This window comes from Falco peregrinus, chromosome 2 (assembly GCF_023634155.1).
Source record: "Falco peregrinus isolate bFalPer1 chromosome 2, bFalPer1.pri, whole genome shotgun sequence".
In the NCBI taxonomy this organism is placed as follows: Eukaryota; Metazoa; Chordata; class Aves; order Falconiformes; family Falconidae; genus Falco; species Falco peregrinus.
Genome location: NC_073722.1, coordinates 113,631,293 through 113,653,222, shown reverse-complemented (window position 1 = coordinate 113,653,222; position 21,930 = coordinate 113,631,293). Strand labels below are relative to the sequence as shown.

The following is a 21,930-nucleotide window of genomic DNA, read 5'->3' as shown; positions in this document are numbered from 1 at the left end:
GGGCATCTCCCTGGTGTTCCAGCTGGTGCTGTCGGGGGGAGGGGGAGATCTGGGGAGCAAAGAGGCAGGGAGTCTTTGGGTAAAGGACAGGCAGTGAAGGCTATTTTGGATTTCCTTTAGCTCTTTAACTGCCAGAGCTGTGGGACCTGATCAAGAAGCCATTTCTATTTCAAGAATCCCTGCAGACAGAGGGGGAAAAAAATCTGTTAGAGTCAATGAAGCCAAATATTTGGCTTATTTGCACACCCTAATGAGGGCTTCTAGGAGCTGTAAAAAGCAAGGCCAGGCTTCGCTGTGGGCTAAAGAGGACTTCCCAGCACAGGGCAGTGCCTGGTGCCAGGGTGACCCCCACCCCATGTCTAGGGTTGCAGTGTCGGCAGGGCAGGGAGGGCCTGGGGTGGGGGTGAGGGGTGGCTGGTGGGCTTTGTACCCCCTCCCCATGCAGATACTGCATCTGGGTTGCACTATTGAGGGCTTTTATAGTATAAGTACACACACTTCTAGGGTGACACCCATGGGCTGCTCCAGACGGGTGCTGGGGTTGGGGGCATCTCTGTCCTCTCAGTGAGTGGGATACTGGGAATGATGCAGCGCAGCCCCCCCCCCCCGCCCCATGACTGGGGACCCGAGGATGATGCAGGCCCCCCAAGAACTGGAGGCTCAGGGTTGATGCAGCCCAGTTCCCCCCATGACTGAGAACCGTGATGATGCTGTGCAGCCCCCCCAGCGACCGGGGCCGTGGGATGATGCTGTGCAGCCCACGTGACCGGGGCTCTGGGATGATGCTGTGCAGCCCCCTCATGACCGGATCCCCGGGGTGATGCCGCGCAGACCCCCTTGCCCAGGGACGATGCAGCGCGGCGCCCCCCCGGATCCCGGCTCCGGCCCCTCCCGCCTGGTGGGCGTGGCGCGCCGGTGGGCGTGTCCCCTGTGGCCCCGCCCCCCCGGGCCGTTACTTGCGCGCGACCCGCACCGCCCCGCCCCTCCCCCAGCCTGTGCCGGCGGCCGCGCGCTCTCCCGCTCTGCCCGGCGCCATGGCGGACCAGCCCGCTGAGGCGGCCCCGGCCCCCGCCGCCCCGGCCCCCCCGGCCGCCCTGCCCCTGCCGGCCCCGCCGGGCGGCTCGCAGCGCCTCCTCTTCTCCCACGACCTGGTGTCGGGCCGCTACCGCGGCTCGGTGCGCTTCGGCCTGGTGCGCCTCATCCACGGCGAGGACTCGGAGGAGGACTCGGAGGAGGGCGGGCGCGGGACCGGCGGCGGCGCCGGCAGCTCGGGGGGCTCCGAGTCGGGAGGCCCCGGCGCCGGCGGTGCGGAGGAGGGCCGCGCCAGCCCGCTGCGGCGGGGCTACGTGCGGGTGCAGTGGTACCCGGAGGGCATCAAGCAGCACGTCAAGGAGACCAAGGTAACCGCGGCGGCCTCGGGCTGCGCCGGCCCCCGCCGAGGGGGGCTACCTGCGGCCCAGCGCGCTCCCCGCGGCCCCCCCCAGCCCGAGGGCCTGGCTGTGAGGCCGGGGCTCCGCCTTGGAGGCCGCCCGGGGCAGAGGCCTGCGCGGCCTGCAGCCCCGCGGGCTGCGGTGTCGGCCTGCGCGGCCCCCCTCCCCCCCCCCCCCCCCCTCCGGCAAGGGGCCTGCAGCTCCTTACCCCTCGCCCCCTGTGCCTCCCCGCCGGGGTCGGTGTCCTCCAGAGTCTGAAATCCCTTTCCATTCTTTCGTCACGCTCCTGGAAGTCCGGCATGGGAGCTGCTGTGGCCTTTCGCTCATGGCGCGGCTGCCTTGCCGGGTCGCTGGGGTTTGGTGCCCTGAGGAGAGGCCTGCCTGTGAAGGTGATTCCACCCAGCCTGCGGGCCCCCCTCGCTCGCTGGGGAGGTGGGCCAGCATTTCTGCCTTGATTGCATGTTGTTGTCATCGCCTGTTTTGGGGGAGTCAACAGCCCAATAGGGAAACCAACTAGATAAAGATTTCGGCTAGGAGCAACCATAGCTTGGGTCTGCTCTTGTTTACGTGAGCACTCACCCCCTGCTGATGAGGCATACTTCAGTCTGTGACCTCTTAATTATACCTGAAGAGCCACAAGGTGTAGGGCTGTGCTAGGATATTCCCACTTCCCAAAGTTCACCTGGTGTGGGGCTTGGTGCCTACCGACTGACAGTATGGAGACAAAAGCGAGCGAGGGGGCACTGTAATATAGCACAAAGAGGCCTGCAAGGAATGGGCGTTGCACCGAACAGAACAGGCGGCCTGCACTGTCCTTGCAGCGGAGAGGGTCCCAGTGCACTTCTGGGGGTGGCAGGCAAAAGCGGGGGGCTCCCGGTATGCCATCTGCTTTGCTGCTTCTGAAATGGCCCTGTACACCAACCAAAGGAGAGAGAGGAGGCTGAGAGGAAGAAAGGTGTGTTGCAGTCCTACAGGCATCGGCAGGATTGCAAATGCTAACAGAACAAGCTAAATTTAGGTGGTAGTGTCACTAGACACGTGACCAGTTGGAGATAAGGAAAATGAAAACAGGTATTCAGGAAAGATTCCCGTGTGTTGTATTTCTATCTTAAAAAAAAAAAAGCCTTATTTCTCTAAAGAACCACAATTCAATCACTGCAGCCTTCCAATAAAATCTTTGTGTGCTCCTGCAGCAGAAATTTGTCCCAAGCTGAGCACGATTTTTAACATCTAAACAAAGCCACCTCAAGTTGGGTGAGTAAACTCAGGAATTAGTAGGTTCCTAAACCCAGAAGTGTTAGCTCTGACTTTAGTCGCTTGGTAGCTGTACACTTTGCAATGGTAGAAAAAGCTAGCCTGGGGAGGATCAGAAATCAAAGACAGTTATGTAAATAAACTGTCCATCTGTCTTTGCTTTTCATGGTCCTCCTCCCCGTCCTATAGACATCTTTACCACTTGGGTAGTAGACCCTGGGGGGAAGTTTCCTAAGTGCTTGAGGACTTTAGGTATACTTATATTGATTTTTCCATTTGAAAAGCTGCCCGCTAACAAAATTGAGAGGCATTGTGTACTATCTGTGCTGCAGCTTAGGTTTGCTAAAAACAAATCAGACTCCATTGGAGACATGCTGTAGGACTTAGCATTTTGTGGTTATGATCGGGTTTTTTTAGCTGTCTGTTGACCCAGCCCTTTTTGGGTTATAGTGATGAGTAAGAACCAGCCAGGTAAGCCTGATGTGCTTATCATTGTCCATGCTGGGAGTGGTACAAACCATAGGCACCACATGGTTGTCCTGGGCCTAAAGTTTGTTGGCTTTTGGGTGCTGTTGCCTGCTGTTATCTGCAGATAACATCTTTTGGCTGTGACTGACTCTAGCATCTTTGGCTGTGAGATTCCTGTTTGTGTACTTAAGGATGTTAATCTGTTCTGGTCACTGCTAAACCATGGATTCAAGAGGGTGCTTGTAGCACCCTTTTAATTACCTTTTATTTCCCTGAGCTTTTAATTCTGAAATGGGCAGAAGGTAAAGGTGTTGTTGGGGCCAGGGCTTTCACTAGCTCCATCTTGTGCTGTTGTGTGCCTGTTTTGTATGTTAGATCCTGCTTTTGTGTGGAAGGCTGAGTGCCTGTCTATCTCCAGTTTGTCAGGTGCTTCAAGACCTGTGACCCCCCTGGTGCATGTATTGGATAGAGCAAGTGTTGTATCAGAGGGAGAAATAAGTTGTAAATTTTGAAAATAGTGAAACAGCATCTTTGGCTTCCAGTGCAAATGTCAGAAGCGGCTTTCTGTACCCAATTACAATCCTAGAGCTTTCCTGTCTTTTCTTTAAACTACGTGTGGTTAAATAATTTTTTTCCAGCAGGGGAATAGGTAGGCTAATCGCTTCCACTGTTGATTCTAGAAGTTCAGTGTTTGCTGTTGCTCTTTCCTATTGGAAATGGTAGGCAGACTGCCACTTAAATCCAAATGCATGATTACTGATGTTAATAAGTAATAGAAACTTTCTCTTGACATAGAGCTAGCAGTTGGTACAAAGCCCCACTAGTTCCTCCAGTAATAAGTGGTATATCTGAGCGCATTCCTGCCTTTGATTCCTGTGTTGATAGTCATTAGTACTATCATGACAATGATGTGAATAAAAGAGCTGGGATTTCTTACGCTCTGGCTCAGTGTGCTCCTTTCCTGCCTTCCATGACCACTTTACCCACTTAAAACACTGAGGAGCCATCGTTGCTGAATATTGTAAAATCCAAGCAGTCCTGGAAGGAGAAAACTTCCCTTTTCAAATATTTTTGCCATCCATGTCTTGCCTGACTCGATAAACCTGAAGAGCAGTTTCTCTGATTGTCTGAAGCAGTATCTCTTGTCTTAGTGGTACTGTTTGAATGCTGGATATGATTTGCAATTTGGGTTGTGAAAGTACTGTGAACTGGTGTGAGCACTTGATGTGTTTTCTAACAGATTAGCAGGAGTACTTGAGACCCAGCTGAATTTTAATTTCAGGATTTCTCAGCTGTAGGTTAGCGCTCCTGCTGCACACTTGAGCTGCCTTTGGAAACTAGAAAAATGCTCAAACATATTGTATATTATTAAGGCTCATAGGGCGCTTTAAAAGGCTGCTACCTTTCCTTCTGCCTCTCACCTGAAAGCCTCAGAGCTCTTTGCCACCTTTCATTTTCACAAAGCCTGTGCAGGGCAGATATGCCTCTTCTGCAGCTGGGGGAAATGGGAAGTGCAGGTGTTGTATTTCAGCACCTTATCTGGAGGCTTTCAGCTGGCCAGTTCCCTGCCTCCTGCTCTGTGTTAATCTCTGGGAGCGGATCCTTGTGCTAGCATCTTGGTGTGATGCTGTGGTATGTTTGCCAGAAGAGTTAAGGTGCAATTATTTTAAAGTTTTTTATCAGCCTTTTGTTTTGTAAGGGTGGCTCTCTTACTACATTCAGCTTTGATTTGGGAATGGATTCAAACTATCAGGGCTCCTCAGACATAATCCAGTGGTTGATCAGCTTATTAGCTGGAAACTATTTGATGTTATCTCCATAAGTGTCTCTATTAATTCAACTCTGTTTCATCCCACACAGCCTTTCTATTCCTTTCCACCTTCATTTATATAATTTCTTGACCTCAAATATGGAGTCATGAATATAAGGTTGTAGGAGAAGTTTCTGAAGAAGTTATACTCGCATCGTTTCAAGATTTCAATGAATATTTTATTTCTTGTCTGAATTCTGCCAGGTAGTTACTGCTGTGACCTAAACTTCTAAGTTGTGATCTTTCTATGCTTATACTGTACAAGAAGGAAATACTTTGCTTTACTGAAGGTCTGTGTTTTCCCTCTCTCCCTATACAGCCACTCTCAGCCCTCACTGCTAGGATGCTGGCCCACCAGCGTTCACTCTTCAGATGTTTATCCTAGCTAGTGACTTGGTGGAACCTATTTGCAATTGAGGAGTGAAAAAAGAGCGCCTTAAAAATCTTCCATCTTCAAACCTGGCAAGGCGTTTGCCATCTGGAAGTGCAGCGATGAGGTGAAGAGGGATAGCTCTGCCTTGTACACGCAGCCTCCTTTTCAGGAGCCAGGAGGAAATGCTGGTCACAGTGCAGAATTCTACTTTGTTGCAGCACTAAAATTCCATGCCCATCAATTACTAATACCGGCTTTTATTGTGTGAGGAAGCTCTGTGTAACCCTCCTCTTGCATCTGACATTTCAGTTAATCTCCCAGGGGGGGTTCTTTGAAACCACCTGATGTTTGTAGCCATTAGACACAGGAGAAAAGACTTACTGGAATTTTTGCAGTTCTGTGTAAAATAGAACCACTGTAACAGGTGACCTTTCCATCCTGTGAGTATCCTGTCAAGGTTACATACCCTTGAGTTGATTCCCCATTTTACTTTGATTTGTTTGGCTCCTACAATATAGACTTGGGGATCATTATTAATATTTTACTGCAGAAGTAGAATCCTGCACAACTCACAGTATGGAAATCTCAGGAGTACTAAATAGTGTACACTATTACTGTATGCAGAGTTGTTTTTTGTATAGTGTGCAGAGTGAATTGATAGTTCAGGAGCTGCAAGTGGCCACCTGGACTAAGCAATTAATTATAACTAGTCCAAATCTAGACAGGAGTATTATTTTTAAAATGGATGAAACCTCTCCCCATGCAAGCAGTTTTTGTGATGTGCTCTATTCCAGGGTGCACTCACTCTCAATGTGCTGATATAGCTTAAAAAAACCCCTAAAACTAAATTAGTAATGCTCTTAAGACTAGTAAACAAACTAATGTGCACTAAAAGCTTTACAAGGAATCCATCAAAGGCCATGATGGACTTTGAAATACCTGTGTGAATGAAGCATTTTGTTGTGACTTTTTTCTTACAAGTTCTTCCTTTGCTGATGTGATGCAGACTTCTGGAAAGAATTGGCTTTAAGCAGTTTTGTAGTTACTTTTTTGGCTGAATGTTCTTCATTGCAGTTAAATGGCAGAAGCTTTGGCAGATGTTTTTTGGGGCAAGGTCTTGCTTGCTTATGTCAGGTGTCCTCGGCTCCTCTCCTCTTTTCAGGAGGAGGACACTATTTTTAATGTTTGGCATCTCTGTTGATGCTGGGAAATAATTGGCGTTTGCAAAGCTGAAAGTCTCTTCTCCATTGACTGTTTAATTACTTGGGGGATTTTGAAGGCTCAGAAGGTCATGACACCTTCCTAAATGCCACTTAGGAGAAACCTGCCTCATTGTTTCCTCTCTGCTCTTACCTCCCACCACTGCTGGGTTTTTGCCCAGATGGGTCATTGTAAGCACAGGAGCTGATACCTGAATGTGAAATCTTTGCACTTGCTTTTGAGGTTGTCAGTCCCGAGTTTCCTGGATCTGAGGTGATGGCTTGGCTTTCTTCTTTTTGTCGTGCTCTGGAGCACCTGATCTTTAATTCAGTTCAGGCTCTACCTTGTATAGCTGATGTGTACCACCCCTGAAACCTTTAGACATGTGGTGAGGTAGAATAATGCTTACTCCGTCTTCTGGAACAAAAAACCCAATGCCGTAGGAGACTCCATGGTAATATTTGGGCTTTTTTCCATTTTCTGTGGGCTGTTAGGCTGCTAAATAGATGTGTGCATGTTTGTGCTTGAAACCAAAATATTCTGATAACTTGAATTTGCAAGTTAACAAACTTCAGCAAAAGTCAGTTTCTCTTAATGGCAAGGTCCTGGGACTGGGTTGCGGGATTTACCTCTGACAGGTAAGTTTTTTTTCTTTCTGAATGTTAAGTGTTTCTGTGAAGGGAGCAGGAGACTATGTGGGGGGTAGAGCAGTAATGATTGCAAGGGGTGATTAAAAATGCTGTGACAAACATGGTTTTGGCAGTAGAGGTGGTGGAGATGACTGATAACTAATAACTGCAGTGTTTTCAGATGTGCTGGAGTTTCAAGTTGACAGGTGTCCTTTTCAGTCTGTCATGAATGAATTGCATGGAGGATCCTATGCCTGTAGTGGTAAGCCAGAGCAAATGCAGCCCAGCTTTGTGCAGTTAGGCATGTTGTGACATCAGATTGATAGAAAGCATTCTTACTGTGTGTTTCAGTAGTATGCTTACCTACCTTGTGCGTTTGACGGTACATCTGGCAAAAAGAAAGGTGTGGAGTCATATCTGCTGCGCTTTCTACCCCAGCCTTTGGGGATGCTTGGACCAGGCAGTGGAAGTGGCCCAAGTAGAAACTGTGAATGTTTACTGGGCTCAAATCTTCAGACTGTGGTATAGATGGAAACAAGCATGTTGATGGTGGATGTGGACTTGATAACTGTATGTTGGATATCTGCTTGTGTGGGAGTGGTAAGGGGAAGTGTGGGTGATGTTGCCATATGTCTTTTGCCCTTAATTGTGTAGAGTTTAAAGCAGCTTAATGGAGAGATCCACCTGCAGGTGGAATTCCTCCCGCTTCCAGAATATGACATGTAGGTTTTGGCCAAAAACACAGGTTGAGAGTGGTCAGATTTTAAGACTAGGAAATATGTCCCTCTGTACATTAGACTTTGCTTTTTAGCTTGTTTTCTAAGGAAATGACATCGCCTTTATGCTTAGTTCATCCTTCTGCATCAGTCAGGTGCATGTTGTGCAGAGAAGCCCTGTAGTTCTGTGACTCTGCAGGGGGTTGCAGTGCAGTTCTGTTAAGGTCATGAGCAAGACTGAAGCTAAGTAGTGTTGATGCCTGTATGCTGTGAGCATAGAGGGTACATCACTTGTCTCCTGACCTGTTGGTTTAAATGTTAACAAATTAATAGAGATGCATGCAAGTGGTGTCTACAGCAGTATCTCAATGAGACTCTGTAGTGCTTGTTATTTTAGCTTTTGGCATGGCATAGAAGGTTGCCTGGGTACGTAAGGGGAGCAGGTGGAAGCCAAGATACAAAATGCTTTTTGTGCACACATGCTGAAGTCTTGGAGGTGGGACGTATTGAACTAATCTTAAATAATTTGCCCGGTTTTTCAAGGAGTTTGAACAACTCCTTGAAACACAGCTCCCTGCTATGGATATATGTTGGATGCCCTAGGTAGGTAGGCTTCTTTGAGGTGGCAAAGCTGAAGTTTTTCCCTGCTTCTACCGTGGTCTTTAAAATCATGACCTCAGTTTCATTCCTCAGCAGCTGGTGCTGTAACTCTTCATGAAACAAATGGGCAGTGTGACAGCTGTTGGTAGGAGGTGAGACCAAAAACCTGCAGCAAAGTAGGGAAGAGAGGACAGGAGCACTTGGTATCTTACTGTAGCTTCCAGGCCAGGAAAAAATTAAAATCACGGGAGTAAATTTAAAACAAGGAAATTCTTCTCAGCTTGCATTTGCAATGCTATCACTTCACAGCCTCTGGTTACAGTTTCTTGAGCTGAAGAGAAACTAGGTAGCTTATACCCTTGGTCCAGTAAGCAGCATTAGTTTTGTACAAAAAAAATTGCAGCAGCGGTACCATGTGCTTCTGATTCAGCACACATCAGCCTGGGTGGTTTGTTCTTAGGCTCCCTGTAAAGCTATTAGCTTTTCTGCTTGTGAAGGAGGGGTTTGAAGACTGACAAGTGAAGAGGGCTATTTGATCACCAGTTGCAAAGATCAGGAGCTTAAGGCTTTTGACTGTGTTTCTTAGCCCAAAGCTGGGAGTTCCTGGTGCATCATTCCTGTTGAAGTGACTGGGTACAGTTTTCATTTGTCAGTGGATGATGGACCTTCTGCTTAGTGAAATGCGCTAGTACTGTGAGAGCTGGAATTAGTTCCATCACGACTGATTTATTTTTTTACCTACTTTTGAAAGGATATAACTTATTTGAGAATAAAATAATTTTGTGTATGAATAGTTTTGGTTGTAAGGAACAGTGCTGCTTCTCTCCTGATAAGGATACTTAGCAAATAAGTAGCAGTTTTAATCTTCAAAGTGTTTTCTGGGCTCTGATGTGGCAGTGCCTCTTTGGTTGTGCACTTGCTAGAAAGGTGACAAAAACTTCCCCCTCAGGTGACTCTGGCCAGCATCGGTGTTGCCAGGCCCTGGTGCTGTTCTCCTGGTGTGTGCTTGGTGCCTTCTCTCTTTGACCCTTTCTGGTCAGGGCTGGGGAGCATGAGCTCTCTGCTTTCAGGAAAAACTCTTGATGTTCCTCAGTGCAGAAACTTCAGTCTGGGCAAATTATTCTCACCCCAAACCATACTGCATTGGCTATTCAGCATGTGTAAAATGAGATGCTTGGAAACTAGGTGGCATACTCTATCTCTTGCTATTGAGGCACTCGAGTTTGATTTGATTTTACTCATATGAGTAGCTAAACTAAGTAACCTAGCATTTTAAGAAGTTAGTTTAGGTATTAGGCATAAATCTAGTGAGCTGTAGGTTTTGCGAGGCTAGGTTAGAAATGTAGTCAGTGAAGAGCATCTTAGATGTAGACTGTTAACTTAGTTCATGGTGGTGTTTCAGGCCTCTTAGCTCAAGATATATTGTTAAATAACTGGTCCTAGATCTTAGGCCTCAGTGAAGGCAGCAGCTATGCTGAAACACAGCTGGAGCTTGAATAGCACTCTGATCATCAAGGAACCTTTGCATTTGCCTTCATCCAGCTTTGTTCCACATGGCACTAAAATGGCAACTTCTGTTATCTGCGGCTGGGGAGGGGTTGGAGGTCTCAGCCCCTGCAGCATGGGGGTGTGCTGCCCATCCCAAGTGGCTGGTGCTGTCGCTGGCCTCCGCCCTCACACCTTTGCTTTTCAGTATTTGAGGTGAGTGTGCATGGAGTGCTGCTTAATATTTTTGTTCGGAGTTCATCAGATTTCCAGCATGGCCCTATTTGTCCTTTGGCTTTGCCCTTCTGTCTGCTTTTGAAGATGAAAGTTGTTTTTTTACCTTGGAAGGTGGGTTATGTATCTAATCCAAGTGAATAATTCTCATGACTATTGCAAGAAATACTCCTGCTTCTGTTCAGCATCTGAGGCCAAGTTCCTTGAAACAGCATTAGTCTCGAGACAAAATAGCCACGTTTTCTAAATTTAGAGTTACTATGCAGTTGTGTAACTGGCTGGAGATGGTACATAATGATCTGCCACTTCATATTTGTTTTGTCCTTAACACATGCAACTTCTGTCAAAGCCTTTTCTCTGTCCTTGTGCCACAGGTTGTAAGTGACTCTAGTTTCCTGTGCTGAAGTACAATCTTGTCTTAGTGAATTGTCTGTGGGCTTCAGTTTAAAGCAGTAAATGGGAGCAGGGGAGAGGGAGGAATCTTGTCCTTCCTGGAAAACTTCTGGGTTTGTTGTTGTTTTTTTTTTAAATTCTGCAGATGTGGATGATTCATTTGCTTCCTGTAAGAGGTGGGCTGGCCAGCATTTCGGGTATATTCCAAAGGGCTTGGGAAGCTCTTCCTTAGGAGGTGTAATAGTATATAATGTTTCCTCCTTGGGGTATATTTAATGCAGCTTGTGATTGATGAGTATAGGCCTGAATTATCTTGACCACGGAAGCTTTCTGAGCTGGGGCAAACTTCACAGGATGAAGCAGGCTGCATCATGGAGGCAGTAAGTTGCTTCCTAGACTATGCGCCTCTGTATGTTCCTGAAATACAAGAAAGAGTGCCTTGCAGAATTACACAGCAGGGAAGGTGATACTGTGCAGGAAATACCATTATTCATGGCTGCTTAGGTTAGGAAGAAACTGCAGGATTTTTTAATACATTAATTGATATTTTTATCATCCTAGTTTGCCAGTTCTCAATGTTTTGAAATCTCACTTTACATATAAAAATTAGACAATGAGATTCAGAGTGTGTTATTGGCTCAGTAACTACCTTTTCACCCAGAACATCTGATCTGCATAGCTGAATTGGCTTATTTGCCCTTTTGACTCTGTGGCTAGAAACTTCATCTGTTCAGGTTTTTTTGTGGTGTTGGGGATTGTGCTGGTACATGACAGAGGAATGTCTCATTTGGTTCACAAATGAAATATGCCCTGTAATGATAAAGCGAAGTGCAAAGTACACAGTGACTTTACTGTAATAAAATGTGTGCTGGGCAGGAACTCCCTGTGATTACTAGTGAGCACTCCAGGCTGGTGCTAGTGAGGGCATCCTGAGCCAGTCCCTGCTGTCACGGCAGCAGCAGACTGCTCATATACCCATCACGGAAGGTCTTATAAAAAAGTTAACTGCTTTGATTTCTTGAATTAGGAAGCTGTCCCAATCCTAATGAGAAAATTTGAAATTTCTAGCATAAATGTGCAAGCAGTCTACACCTGTCTCTTCTTGTAAAAAGTAAACCTGGCTCCTAAGTGGCTTCTTGTTTTTATAAATATGCTATTATGTGGTGAAGCACAATCATTTTCTCCCCTTTCATACTCAAACTGTGTCACTAACTTCCTTGCCAGATAGGCTCTTTCCCTGCCTCTCTTGCAGCCCTTGTCCACACCTGCTCCAGCTCACACTGCGCTTTCCAGGTCAGGATTGGTTCTGCCTGCCCTGATCAGCCTCAAGTACCTTGTTGAATGGTATTAATGTCTCTTTCCTGAGGCTGCTTTTATCTGAGCTCAAGTGTTACATGAAAACTTAACACTTCCCATATCAAGCACTCTGTATTTCACAGGAGTGTTATATGATCTCTTGTATTTCTTATTTTGTTGGGGTCTTAGAGAATGATTAATAATTTACAGGAAATATCAGAAATACGATATGTGGTCACTGAATGCATATGTAAAATATTTAATTGGAGGAGTCTTTCTGTTTTTTCCAGTGTTGATGCTTTGAGCTTTGGAAGAAATCCAGGCTAAGTTCCTGGCTTCCTCTTAATTGCGCTGTCTGTATTCCCCCCCCCCCCCCCCCCCCGCCCCTTCTCAGTAACATAATTTGGTTCCAGATTGCCATCCATAGATACTGGTTACTATTTGGAATCTATCTGCTCTTGCACAATGGTTAAAATAATTGTGAGTTGAGTTATACTAGGATAGTGAATGTGGCCTGAATGTGTTGTACTAATTCTGTGTATTCAACTGTTTAATTGACCTTCAGGTGCAAACACACAATGTATATTCACACCTAACAGTCTTCTCCCTCACAGTGATGCTTTGGCTACTTTTGTTTCTGCCCCAGGAAGTTGCTTTCTCTTCAGATTACAGCAGTCTTTCTGATTAGCATATGTACAACCATGCAAGCAAGGCTGTTTTGTAGAGAGAATACTCTTATTTGAGAACTCCTGTAGCTGTCCTACTGGGTGTAAAATGAGCACTCACTGCAAAAGCTTTTTTTTTTCTTTTGTGATGATGGAGATAATTGGAGACTAATGGTGAGCCCTACATGTTGGGTCTGACAAATTACACTTGACCTTCTTGGTGGTAGTCAGTTGAGTAGACTGGTCTCATCAGCTACCCTACCTCTGATAGTTACTACTGAGTGTACTTTACTGCCTGTGGTGACTGACATGAACCTTAACTTTCTCTTGTGATAATTTAGTTAATCTCTTCTAATCTGGCATTGATAAGTGTTTGCTGTCAGGAGAGCTGAGATGAGAAATGAAGGGACTGAAAAGATCAGCTTTTAAAGGTGGTGTTCGTAGGGCAGAGTGCTATCTCTGTGCTTGTCTACCTGCCTTTCTAAATGAGTGTTGTGCTCTTATGCTGCGAAGGATGAGCGTGTGGAGGGTGCAACAAACTCAAGGTGGAAAGCTCTTGCTTTCCAGTAATTTGGGGCTAGCAAGCCATTTTGTAGAGGCATTTTTGAGCAATCTTAGAGGTCTGCTGTGCAGCTTCTGTCTGCATCTACTTGGTGCTGGAAGGATTGTGTTGATGCAATGAAGGCAGCGTACCAAATGGCCCAGGAACTGGAAAGTCCGTGATACTTGTTCTGGAAAGCAGCCTAAGAAATCTTCATGAAATGCAGTTTGTTCTTGTTAGGGCTGCTAACTTAGCTCAGCTACAGTTCAGTTCATGTTGTCTGCCTCTGATCTACAGTGCTGGCAGTGCTTGAATGAAGGCTTAAAACAAAAGATCAAGGATTAGACACAGAACTACACTCATGGCATCGCTGTCCAACTTGTATGTACTACTGAGCATGGTAGAAAAGACACCAGTCTTTTCTTAAGTATTTGCTAGCCTGGCTCTTAGCTCAGCTGGTTCCTGCTGTGCTCTATGAGGATCAGGTGTGTTGCTGCTTCTTTAGACAAAAGTGTGCTGTGGTAGCAGGTCTTTTTGCATAGCTCTTTCATTTTTAAACCATTTTGCTGCTTCAGAGGCCCTTAAGTGTTCATGCCCTTTGATTACGTTTTCTCCCCACACCAGGATCTCTGATGCCTCATAGGCCCTTTCTCCCCACCCATTTATCCTCATATCCCTTATCTTTGCTATCTTATTTTTTTTCTCTGGGAGTTATTTGGGGCAATAGCATGTTGCTCTTAAGCGTGTGGTCCCTACCCTGCTCTGGACAGTGGCAGGCTTGTCCTGGGTTTTGCCTCCCCAGCTGGCAGGGCATCTGTTTGGCCTCTCACTTTTCCAGTTTCATCAGAAAAAAAACTTCTGGTTGTTCTCAAAACACTTAATTGGTGAAGTACTTCTAGCCTGGGAGTGTTGCATCTCTGAACTGAGGAATGATGTTGAGATGGATTTTTGGGTTTTCCTGCTTAATGAACAGTGCTGGTGTGTGAGCTAAAAGGGCATTTTTTCCACTAAATTGTTTTAGGGTATTTGAAATGAGGCAAGATTATCTGTGTTCTGAGGAAGAGTGAAACAAAGGATGTTTAATATGTTCCTTGGAGTTTATCTTGTGCTTTCAGGAAAAGGAGGCACCTGTCATGTTCAGCTACACTGTTGATTTAGCAAAGTGGCAAATCTCTGCTACAGACCAGGAAAAGGAAGTGCTTTTAATTGTAAATGATGACATGTGGTCTGTGATTTGCACCCAAGCCTCAAGTGATGGGTAAAATTACCCTTCTTGACACCCACCTTGCTATAAATAGCTGTTTTAACTGGGGCCAGGTGCTACTGAAATGTCACTTGGGTGAAATTTGAGTGATGTGTTCAATGCATGTCTCTGACCAGAGAGGGGCATTGTCTTGCCTAGTCGGATGGATTGAAAGCCGCGCATCTCTGCCAAGAGATGTTGTAATGGTGAGACAGCTATTGATCAGTTTCTCTTTGGAGTGTTTTTGAAACTCATATTTTCTTGAATCATCTTAGTGCTCCATTCACGAAAGCTGCTGCTGTTGTTATTAACACATCACACTGATAGATGTGTATTGTTTTTATCCCACTCCCCCACTGTGATTATTCTTTTCCCAGGAAACACTATACCTTTTCAGTTCCCTACTTTTGTGTACATCACAAGGTGTGGGGGGAGTGGTGTCCTGTTACTATGAAAAGAAGTGTTGTTCAAGTGCCCAGACTGTTGGTAACATCTAGCAATATGCTTTTTGGTGCAGCGTTCAAGTATCTTCACAATTGTCTTTAATTCTTCTCTTGTGGTGGGTTGACCTTGGCTGGATGCCAGGTGCCCACCAAGCTGTTCTATCACTCTCTCCCTGAGCAGAATGGAGGGGAGGGAAAATAAGGTGAAAAAAACCTTGTGGATCAATATAAAGGGCAGTTTAATGAAGCAATAGCAAAGGTCATGTGTGCAGAAGCAAAGGAAAACAATATTATTCTCCACTTCCCATCAACAGGTGATGCCCGGCCACTTCCTGGCAAGCAGGGATGCAGTACACGCAGCGGTTGCTCCAGGAGACAAACACCATTAATAACAAATGTCCCCCCCTCCTCCTCCTTTCTCTTAGCTTTTGTATCTGAGCAGGTGTCCCATGGTGTGGAATATCCCTTTGGCCAGGCTGGGTCAGCTGTCCTGGCTGTGTCTCCTCCCAAGAAGTTGCCCACCCCCAGCCTGCTGGTGAAGGGGAGGCTGGAGGGACAGCCCTGGTGCTGTGAGCGCTGCTCAGCAGGAGCCAAAGCACTGCTGTGGTATCAGCACCTTTCTAGCTGCCTGCACAGAGCCCAGGGCTGCTGGAAAGTTTTGCCAGACCCAGTACACCTCTGAAAGAGTAGGCTATGATGACTTCCCCATTGAAATAATTGTCACACGCCATCTCTGCTGTGGGACTAGACTTCTGATGCTGAGGTTTTCTGCAAGAGGAAAATTGCCACTTTTCTTGATCCATTCAACCCTGAAGTGTTACTTGAACTTTGAGGAGAGGTCTGTGATTGGTGCATATGGTAGAATAAAAGTAGGATTCAATTGCAAATTTTACTTGCCTTTTATCACGATCACTTTCTGAGATGATGAACTCTACTGATCATCACTTACTCTTGAGATGAGAGCAGAAGCTGCTTTTTAAACTTCATTGGCATCTTTTTTTTTAAAGCTACTATATCAAAACCATCTTTGCTAGGTGAAATAGATCTGGATTTTTTTAATTATAGGCTTTGGCACTTAAGCCAACTTCTGATCTTTGGGCTGTTCTGTTCAAAAGGTGTGTGACACATAAATGCTTTACCACTGAGGTGCTTAGAGGCTTCAGGTGGCTGGATGGAGAGCTTGACTGGAGTGCCTTTTTGCATTTACTTGCTTTATTAAGTGAGTTAGTAAGGTATTGGTAAAAACCTTTAACATCCAAAGCCTGTGGAAGTTATCTCTGTGTTACCCTGCTTGTGACTGTTAAGGAGGCTTAGTGCTGACATCTGGGGTTGATGTCATTTTGGTGACAATATAATCCTGAAAATACTCTGGAACATGGCTGTGGCAGAAGACTTGAGCACTGATGGACAAGTGCTTACCATACCACCATATAAATGATTTTTAGTAATTCTGGTTTTTGTGCCTAGGATGCTGACCAGTCTGAAAGCTAGGAAGAACTCTGAATTTGGGGGTGAAACAACATGTGTGCTTTGTCTGTTCAAGACACCAGTATGGTAAGAATATAATTGGAGGCTCCATCCTGAGGGGTGCACAAATCAGGGTGGTAAGAGTTGGAGTTTCTATAAAATAGTTTCACCCAGAAAGATGGTGTTGTTTGCCTCTTCTCTTGAGTTGAAAATGCAAATTTCTCATAGAGCTGTATGGTTATTTTCTATTCAATTAATAATTTACTAATTATTGCAGTACTTCAAACCATCCATCAGTGCAGCCCTTGTAGGCAGGGGATGATTTCAGAGGTTACTTGTATTTCTGCTGGGACTGTGCCACAAATGGTTTGTGTTACTGCTGATCAGAAGGGGAGACTCTTGTTATGTTTTAGCTTAAGTATAAATGTTGGCTTAAGTTTCCCTAAAAAATCTGGGATTAAACTTCTAAAACAGGTAAGTGTTCCACTTTGGGGTCTTCATATTTTAGGTGACTGTGAAAAGTAACCTTATCTTGTTCTAAGGTCTGAACATTGACAAAAGTAAAGAGATGAGATCAGTTTACAGTGTGGTTTGTATATTCAGTGGCCCTCGAGAATGTCATACAGCAGGCTTCAGAAACTCTTCTGTATGGTTTTTCAGTGAGACTGGTGATTTCTTCTTGTGTAGAAAGTTGTAGCTTTGTGGGCAGGCAGCCTCACATGGGTTGAAGCCTTTGGAAAATCTGCTTGTCCTGCCTTATCCCATTGCTTGGACTCCAGGCCAGAAGTAGTTTAATGACTTTGTACTCCCAGGTTATGCTTCTCTGGCTGAGATTTGAAAATGAAACTTACTGGCAAGGAAAAAAATGACAGTTCTGTAAAGGGCTGTGCGAGGAGAGGAAGACAAGCAGACTTCATCTCTTCATCCCTTGCCTCCTTGCTGAGCCTGTTATGCTCTGGTAGAGTGCAGTGTGAGAGTGCATGCTTGCACACAGCTGATTTGGGATCTTTGTTTCATTTCCCAGTCTGGCACATGGGTTGGAAAAGTTTGAGAGACAATGTGATGCTGAACAGCACCAGGAACTTGAGGGGTACTGGTGCTGCAGCGAGGATGTAGGATGTGGTAGGAATGGTGCTGTGGTGGTGGGTCCTGCCACAGTGTGAAGCTTGGGTCTGTCCGGGGGTAGGTAGCCTGGATCTGGATGCAGTCTGGCTGCCAGACCTGCGCTGACTGCTGGCTCTGTGCAGGCAAGGCCCTTTTTGCCAACATCCCCCAGCTTGCTCTCAGAAGAGCTGCACTTGCAAAGGAAAGGAGTTTATACCAGAACAAAGGAGGGGGCATGCTTGTTTCCTTCCAGTTGGAGGGAACTTTAAGCCTGTTTGCTCCTTAGTTTGTTCAGTTTGTGATTATGTGAACAAAAGAAAATTGTGGGACTGACTTCATTTGTGGCTTTCTTACCACACCCCTGATGATCTCATATTTGTTTAAATCTCAGACCTATTTCTGTGGAACATAATCCTTGTCATTTTGTGACAACTTATTGTATTATTGTATGCACGTTCTCTGTGCAGCTCCTGATCTTAACTGCTTAGTATACCAAAGCAGGAGCTATTTTTGCTGCTGTCAGTATTGTTGAGCTTTGCAACATTGGGTGTATCCTGTTCTGCATCAACAAAGCTAACAGCATTCAGAGGTATCAGGGAATTTTTATTGCTGGAGGTGATGGAGAGGGCAGAAAAATGATGTAGTTTAGCTTGTAAAAACTGTCTCAAAATGTAACATCTCAAATTGATATGGGATTGAAAATGTCTTAAATCTGAAACACATCCTGATGAGGAGAACATGTTGATCAAATTAGTGTTTTCCAAAGGCTGTGGCAGTAAGCGTTACTCTGTCGCTGCTTTTTCTGGCCCTTCTCAGTTCCCATTGAAGCCCTGATGCTCTTGGAGTGAGCTGTTGTCCCAGTAGCCCGATGCCCTTCAGGCAAGCTGTGTCCCCGTCCCTGCTGTGCCTGGGGGGTAGCCCTGAGCAGCTCAGGCTAGAGCCCTGAGGGATAAGCCCAGCTTCCTGGACACATGGCCCAAGACCAGCTTTGTACAAATTCCTTCTCATTTGAGCCTTCTGTGGTTTCTTTCTGGTTTTTTGATTTTTCTTAAGGTGGGTTTGGGGGGGTGAGGAGTGTTTGGGGTCACTTTTTGCTGGCTCTGCATTAGTAGGGAGGAGAGAGAGGCTGTATCTTGGAAGCAGTTTGAATTTCCCAAAACTTTTGGGAAACAAGGGTAAGTTATAAACCTTTACGCGTGAGTTGCTGCTCCCTCTTTGTATGTTAATGCAGCCAGTGAGTCTGCTTGTCTGTACATCGTCTATACTAATGGCTCATAGGTTTCTTTCCTGTGGAGGCAAGAGTTAAGGTTGTCGACTGCCCCAAAGACTTCCAATTTTGTTGTCTTCCTCAAACCCGATCTTGACTGCAGCTTCACCAGGAGACAGCCCCTAGCATGACAAGGTAAAGCAGCTGGCCAGGCTTACTGTGGGACCCCGTGGAGGCTCTGGTGTTCATTGATCCCAGCGGTCTCTGGAGCAGAGGGGTGCTGGTCAGATCGGGCTGCAGATACTGCCTGCCCTTATTTGAACTTGATGGCTTTTTTACTGCTCTCTCCTGGAGCATCTGTGAGCTGTGTGTTATCTGAAGAGACACGAGGGTGCTCCATCCATCCCTGCTGAACCCTGAGAAAATGCTGGAGCTGATTAAAGAGGCGCATTCCCTCTGGAGGTGGGCCTCGTTTGGGCAATGGAATGTAGGTCATGGTTAAATATATAAAATGAAAAAAACACTTCATTGTAATGGCAGCATTTCACCTAGATAATCCAGTGAAGTCCTCACACTAATGGAAAACCTGTTCTTACATATACACTATTTAATATGGCTCATTAAGCAAACCTAATTAAGTAGCAGCCTCAGCTCTACTAAATGCCATGGCACATGTGATTCTTGGGGCTTTAGGGCTGGCATCCTGACCAGTGCATCCTTCTGTCTGCAGTGGTTTTTCTGTCCAGATCAGCATTGTCAGCCTTCAGTGCCCAAGGCAAGGGTAGAAGAGGAAGAAAGCAGTGAGCAAGGTGTGAGGCACCATTAAGTACCTGATAGGATAAAGGTAATGTTGCATACATGGCCATCTGAGCCAGGCATGATGCTCCAGGGTAATGAGAAATGGATCTGGACAGATGAATTAAGTGGGATGGAAGCTGGCTCTGTGCAGAGAAGGGGGCTGTTCTGTGTTCACTGCATGAATCTGTTGCAAAGGCATGTGTTGTAACATGCAGGAGATCTCCTGATGTATACCTGATAAGGGGTATATATAAAAAAAAAATAACAAAGACAAGAAATGCCTGTCAGCAGTGAGTCTAAGGCTAGTGGTTATATTATGCAGATGTTCAGAGCCGAGGACCTCTCACTATGGAGTTCTGCCGCATCAGGTGCTTCTGGTTTTGTTTTTTTTTTGTTTGTGCTAAGAACACAGCATGTAATTTCATATTCATAGCAAAAGTATCCCTTTTGCTGCTTTTTATGTGTACTCAACATACTAATTAATCTTGACAGTATCTTGAGTACTTAAGTATATATGCAGAGTACACTTTCAAATGGAGAAGTACTGCTGTGTTCTTGGCTTATTGTTGTCCACTGTTTAATGATACACCTGATTTTTCATAGCTGCTTTGTTCAACCCCAGCGCTAGCTGCAATTCAGTGGCTTTGCATATGCATAGCATTGGAAAGCTGGGGAATCTTTAAGTAAAAATCACTGTTGTAAGTGTAGGAATGTACTAATAGTGGCTGGTCTGCCCTGATTTGTGTTGCTGCAGGAGGTTATATATCCTATTCAGAGCCTGCCAAATCTGAGGAGTATACAGTGGCAATTAATGAGTAGGGCCAGTTTTAAGGAAGAACCTAGTTTGTATGTTTAATTAGGAACAACAGGCCACATAAGACAGCTTAAGACGTACCAACCCATTGACCCTTCCCTGAACACAGTTGGGGCTCAGCATCTCAGAGAAGTTCTGCTTACAGTCATACTAATGAGCCACGTTCAGCTCATGCTACGTGGCTTTTCAGGGACTTTGAAATCTGCTGTCCAGTCATTATTTCCCACAGTCACAGGCCTGCAGCTTTGTACCTCTTTTAAGGGTTTGCAGGATAGTCCTCACTATGGCATTTTGGCAGCCCTCACTAGAGGGAGAGTTCAGTTAACCTCCATTTTGCTGGAAGCAGCGAGGAGGAGGCAGAGCACTGCTCCAGCTGTCAGGGAAGCAGAGCTGTCTAAATCATCTTGCAAAGGTATTACAGTGTTTGTAAACATGGAAGTCATTAAAGCAAAGAACATGGTATGTATATATATGGCACATAACAAAGAGTCTGGTGTTAAAGCAATATATGCATTTTTCTATTTTATATGTATCTGGCAATATATCCTCAAAAAAGGTTATTTTAGGAAGTAGGCATCAAGTGAATTACAGTTCCAGGAAATATGGGGCTCCTTGTCAACAATAACTGACCTGGTTTAAGAAGGTAAAATGTATTTTGCAGACAGGGCAATTGATTAGTTGTTCAACAGACTGTTCTTATTCTTTGGTGTATAGCTGCAAAGGCATCCAGATACACAAAGCATATGTTCGAAGTCCTGCCACTGCAGGGACAGGGATCAGTGGCTTTGTAATTGATTAGCTGCATCATTTGTCCTCAGTGGTTTTTCTTCTTTGTTAAGATAGTCCTGAGATACTTAGCACAGGTACAATGTAAGACTCAGTATTGCATCTGTGCTAGGAATCTAGTGCCTTTCTGTTCTGAAAGGTTTTGTGTTGTGAGTTGTTTTTTGTTTGTTTTTTTCTGGGGGAGGGCAGGAGGGCGGGGTGTGGTGGGTGAGAAGAAAAAGCCTCTCAGTGACTATCTGTGTCTGGAGGCAGAACTGCTGACTTAAGGCAAACAGGTTTTTACTGCTTTTTGCTAGTGCTGTCTGGAGTGAGCTCCTCTAAGGGCATCCTCAGCAGAGCTATTTACATCCAGTCAGGTTACACCTGAGAGTCCACGGAGGCAGTGAAGATGCTTAAGGTGAAAGACCTCAGCTCATCTCAGACCTTAGGCTGAGTTAGAAGGTCTGAAAGGAGGGGTAGAAAGGATAGAAGGGGAACAAATGCACTTTATAAGTGTGCAGTATTTCACAGAGCTGCTGAGTCAAATATGACATCCCCAATGTCATTTTAGCATCTTTTCTAACCAGGTCTGCATTGAAATATCTTGCAGGTGATGTTGTTATCTGATATTTGTCATATTGGGCCAAGAAGAGAAGAGGCATGTTCCTATGTTTTTGCTGAAGGTGTAGAAATTCAGAGAAGGCTTTTAAAAAACTTGCTAGGAGCAACCTGCTGATCTATATGTGGAGGTGAGGGATGCAGCAAAACAGTTTTAAGCCTCAGTTAGGAAAATTCTGAGACTTAAGTCTGACTTTTATGGGAAGATAGTCAGTTCCAAGGTGAGTTCTACCAACAGTCAATCTCCCCTTGCTTGCCTGTAAGAGGTGACCTTTCAGAAGTGTTTGTAGTGAAGGGGTAGTTCCAGGTTTCTCCAAGATGCTCCTCTCATTAAAAATGGAAGATTTTGCAGTTTCCCAGTTGGCCTAGAAGTGTGT

At 45.5% G+C, this 21,930-nt stretch overlaps 1 protein-coding gene across 1 annotated transcript in view; it reads left to right on the top strand.

Annotated features, from left to right (window-relative positions):
• Window positions 1-994: 994 nt before the first annotated feature.
• Window positions 995-21,930, top strand: part of UBE2O (ubiquitin conjugating enzyme E2 O) — a 66,286-nt gene continuing 45,350 nt past the window's right edge. The window contains exon 1 of the mRNA XM_055796382.1: window positions 995-1,400. Coding sequence (XP_055652357.1) covers window positions 1,035-1,400 — 366 coding nt within the window. The 5' untranslated portion in view covers window positions 995-1,034. The remainder of the gene's footprint in view (window positions 1,401-21,930) is intronic.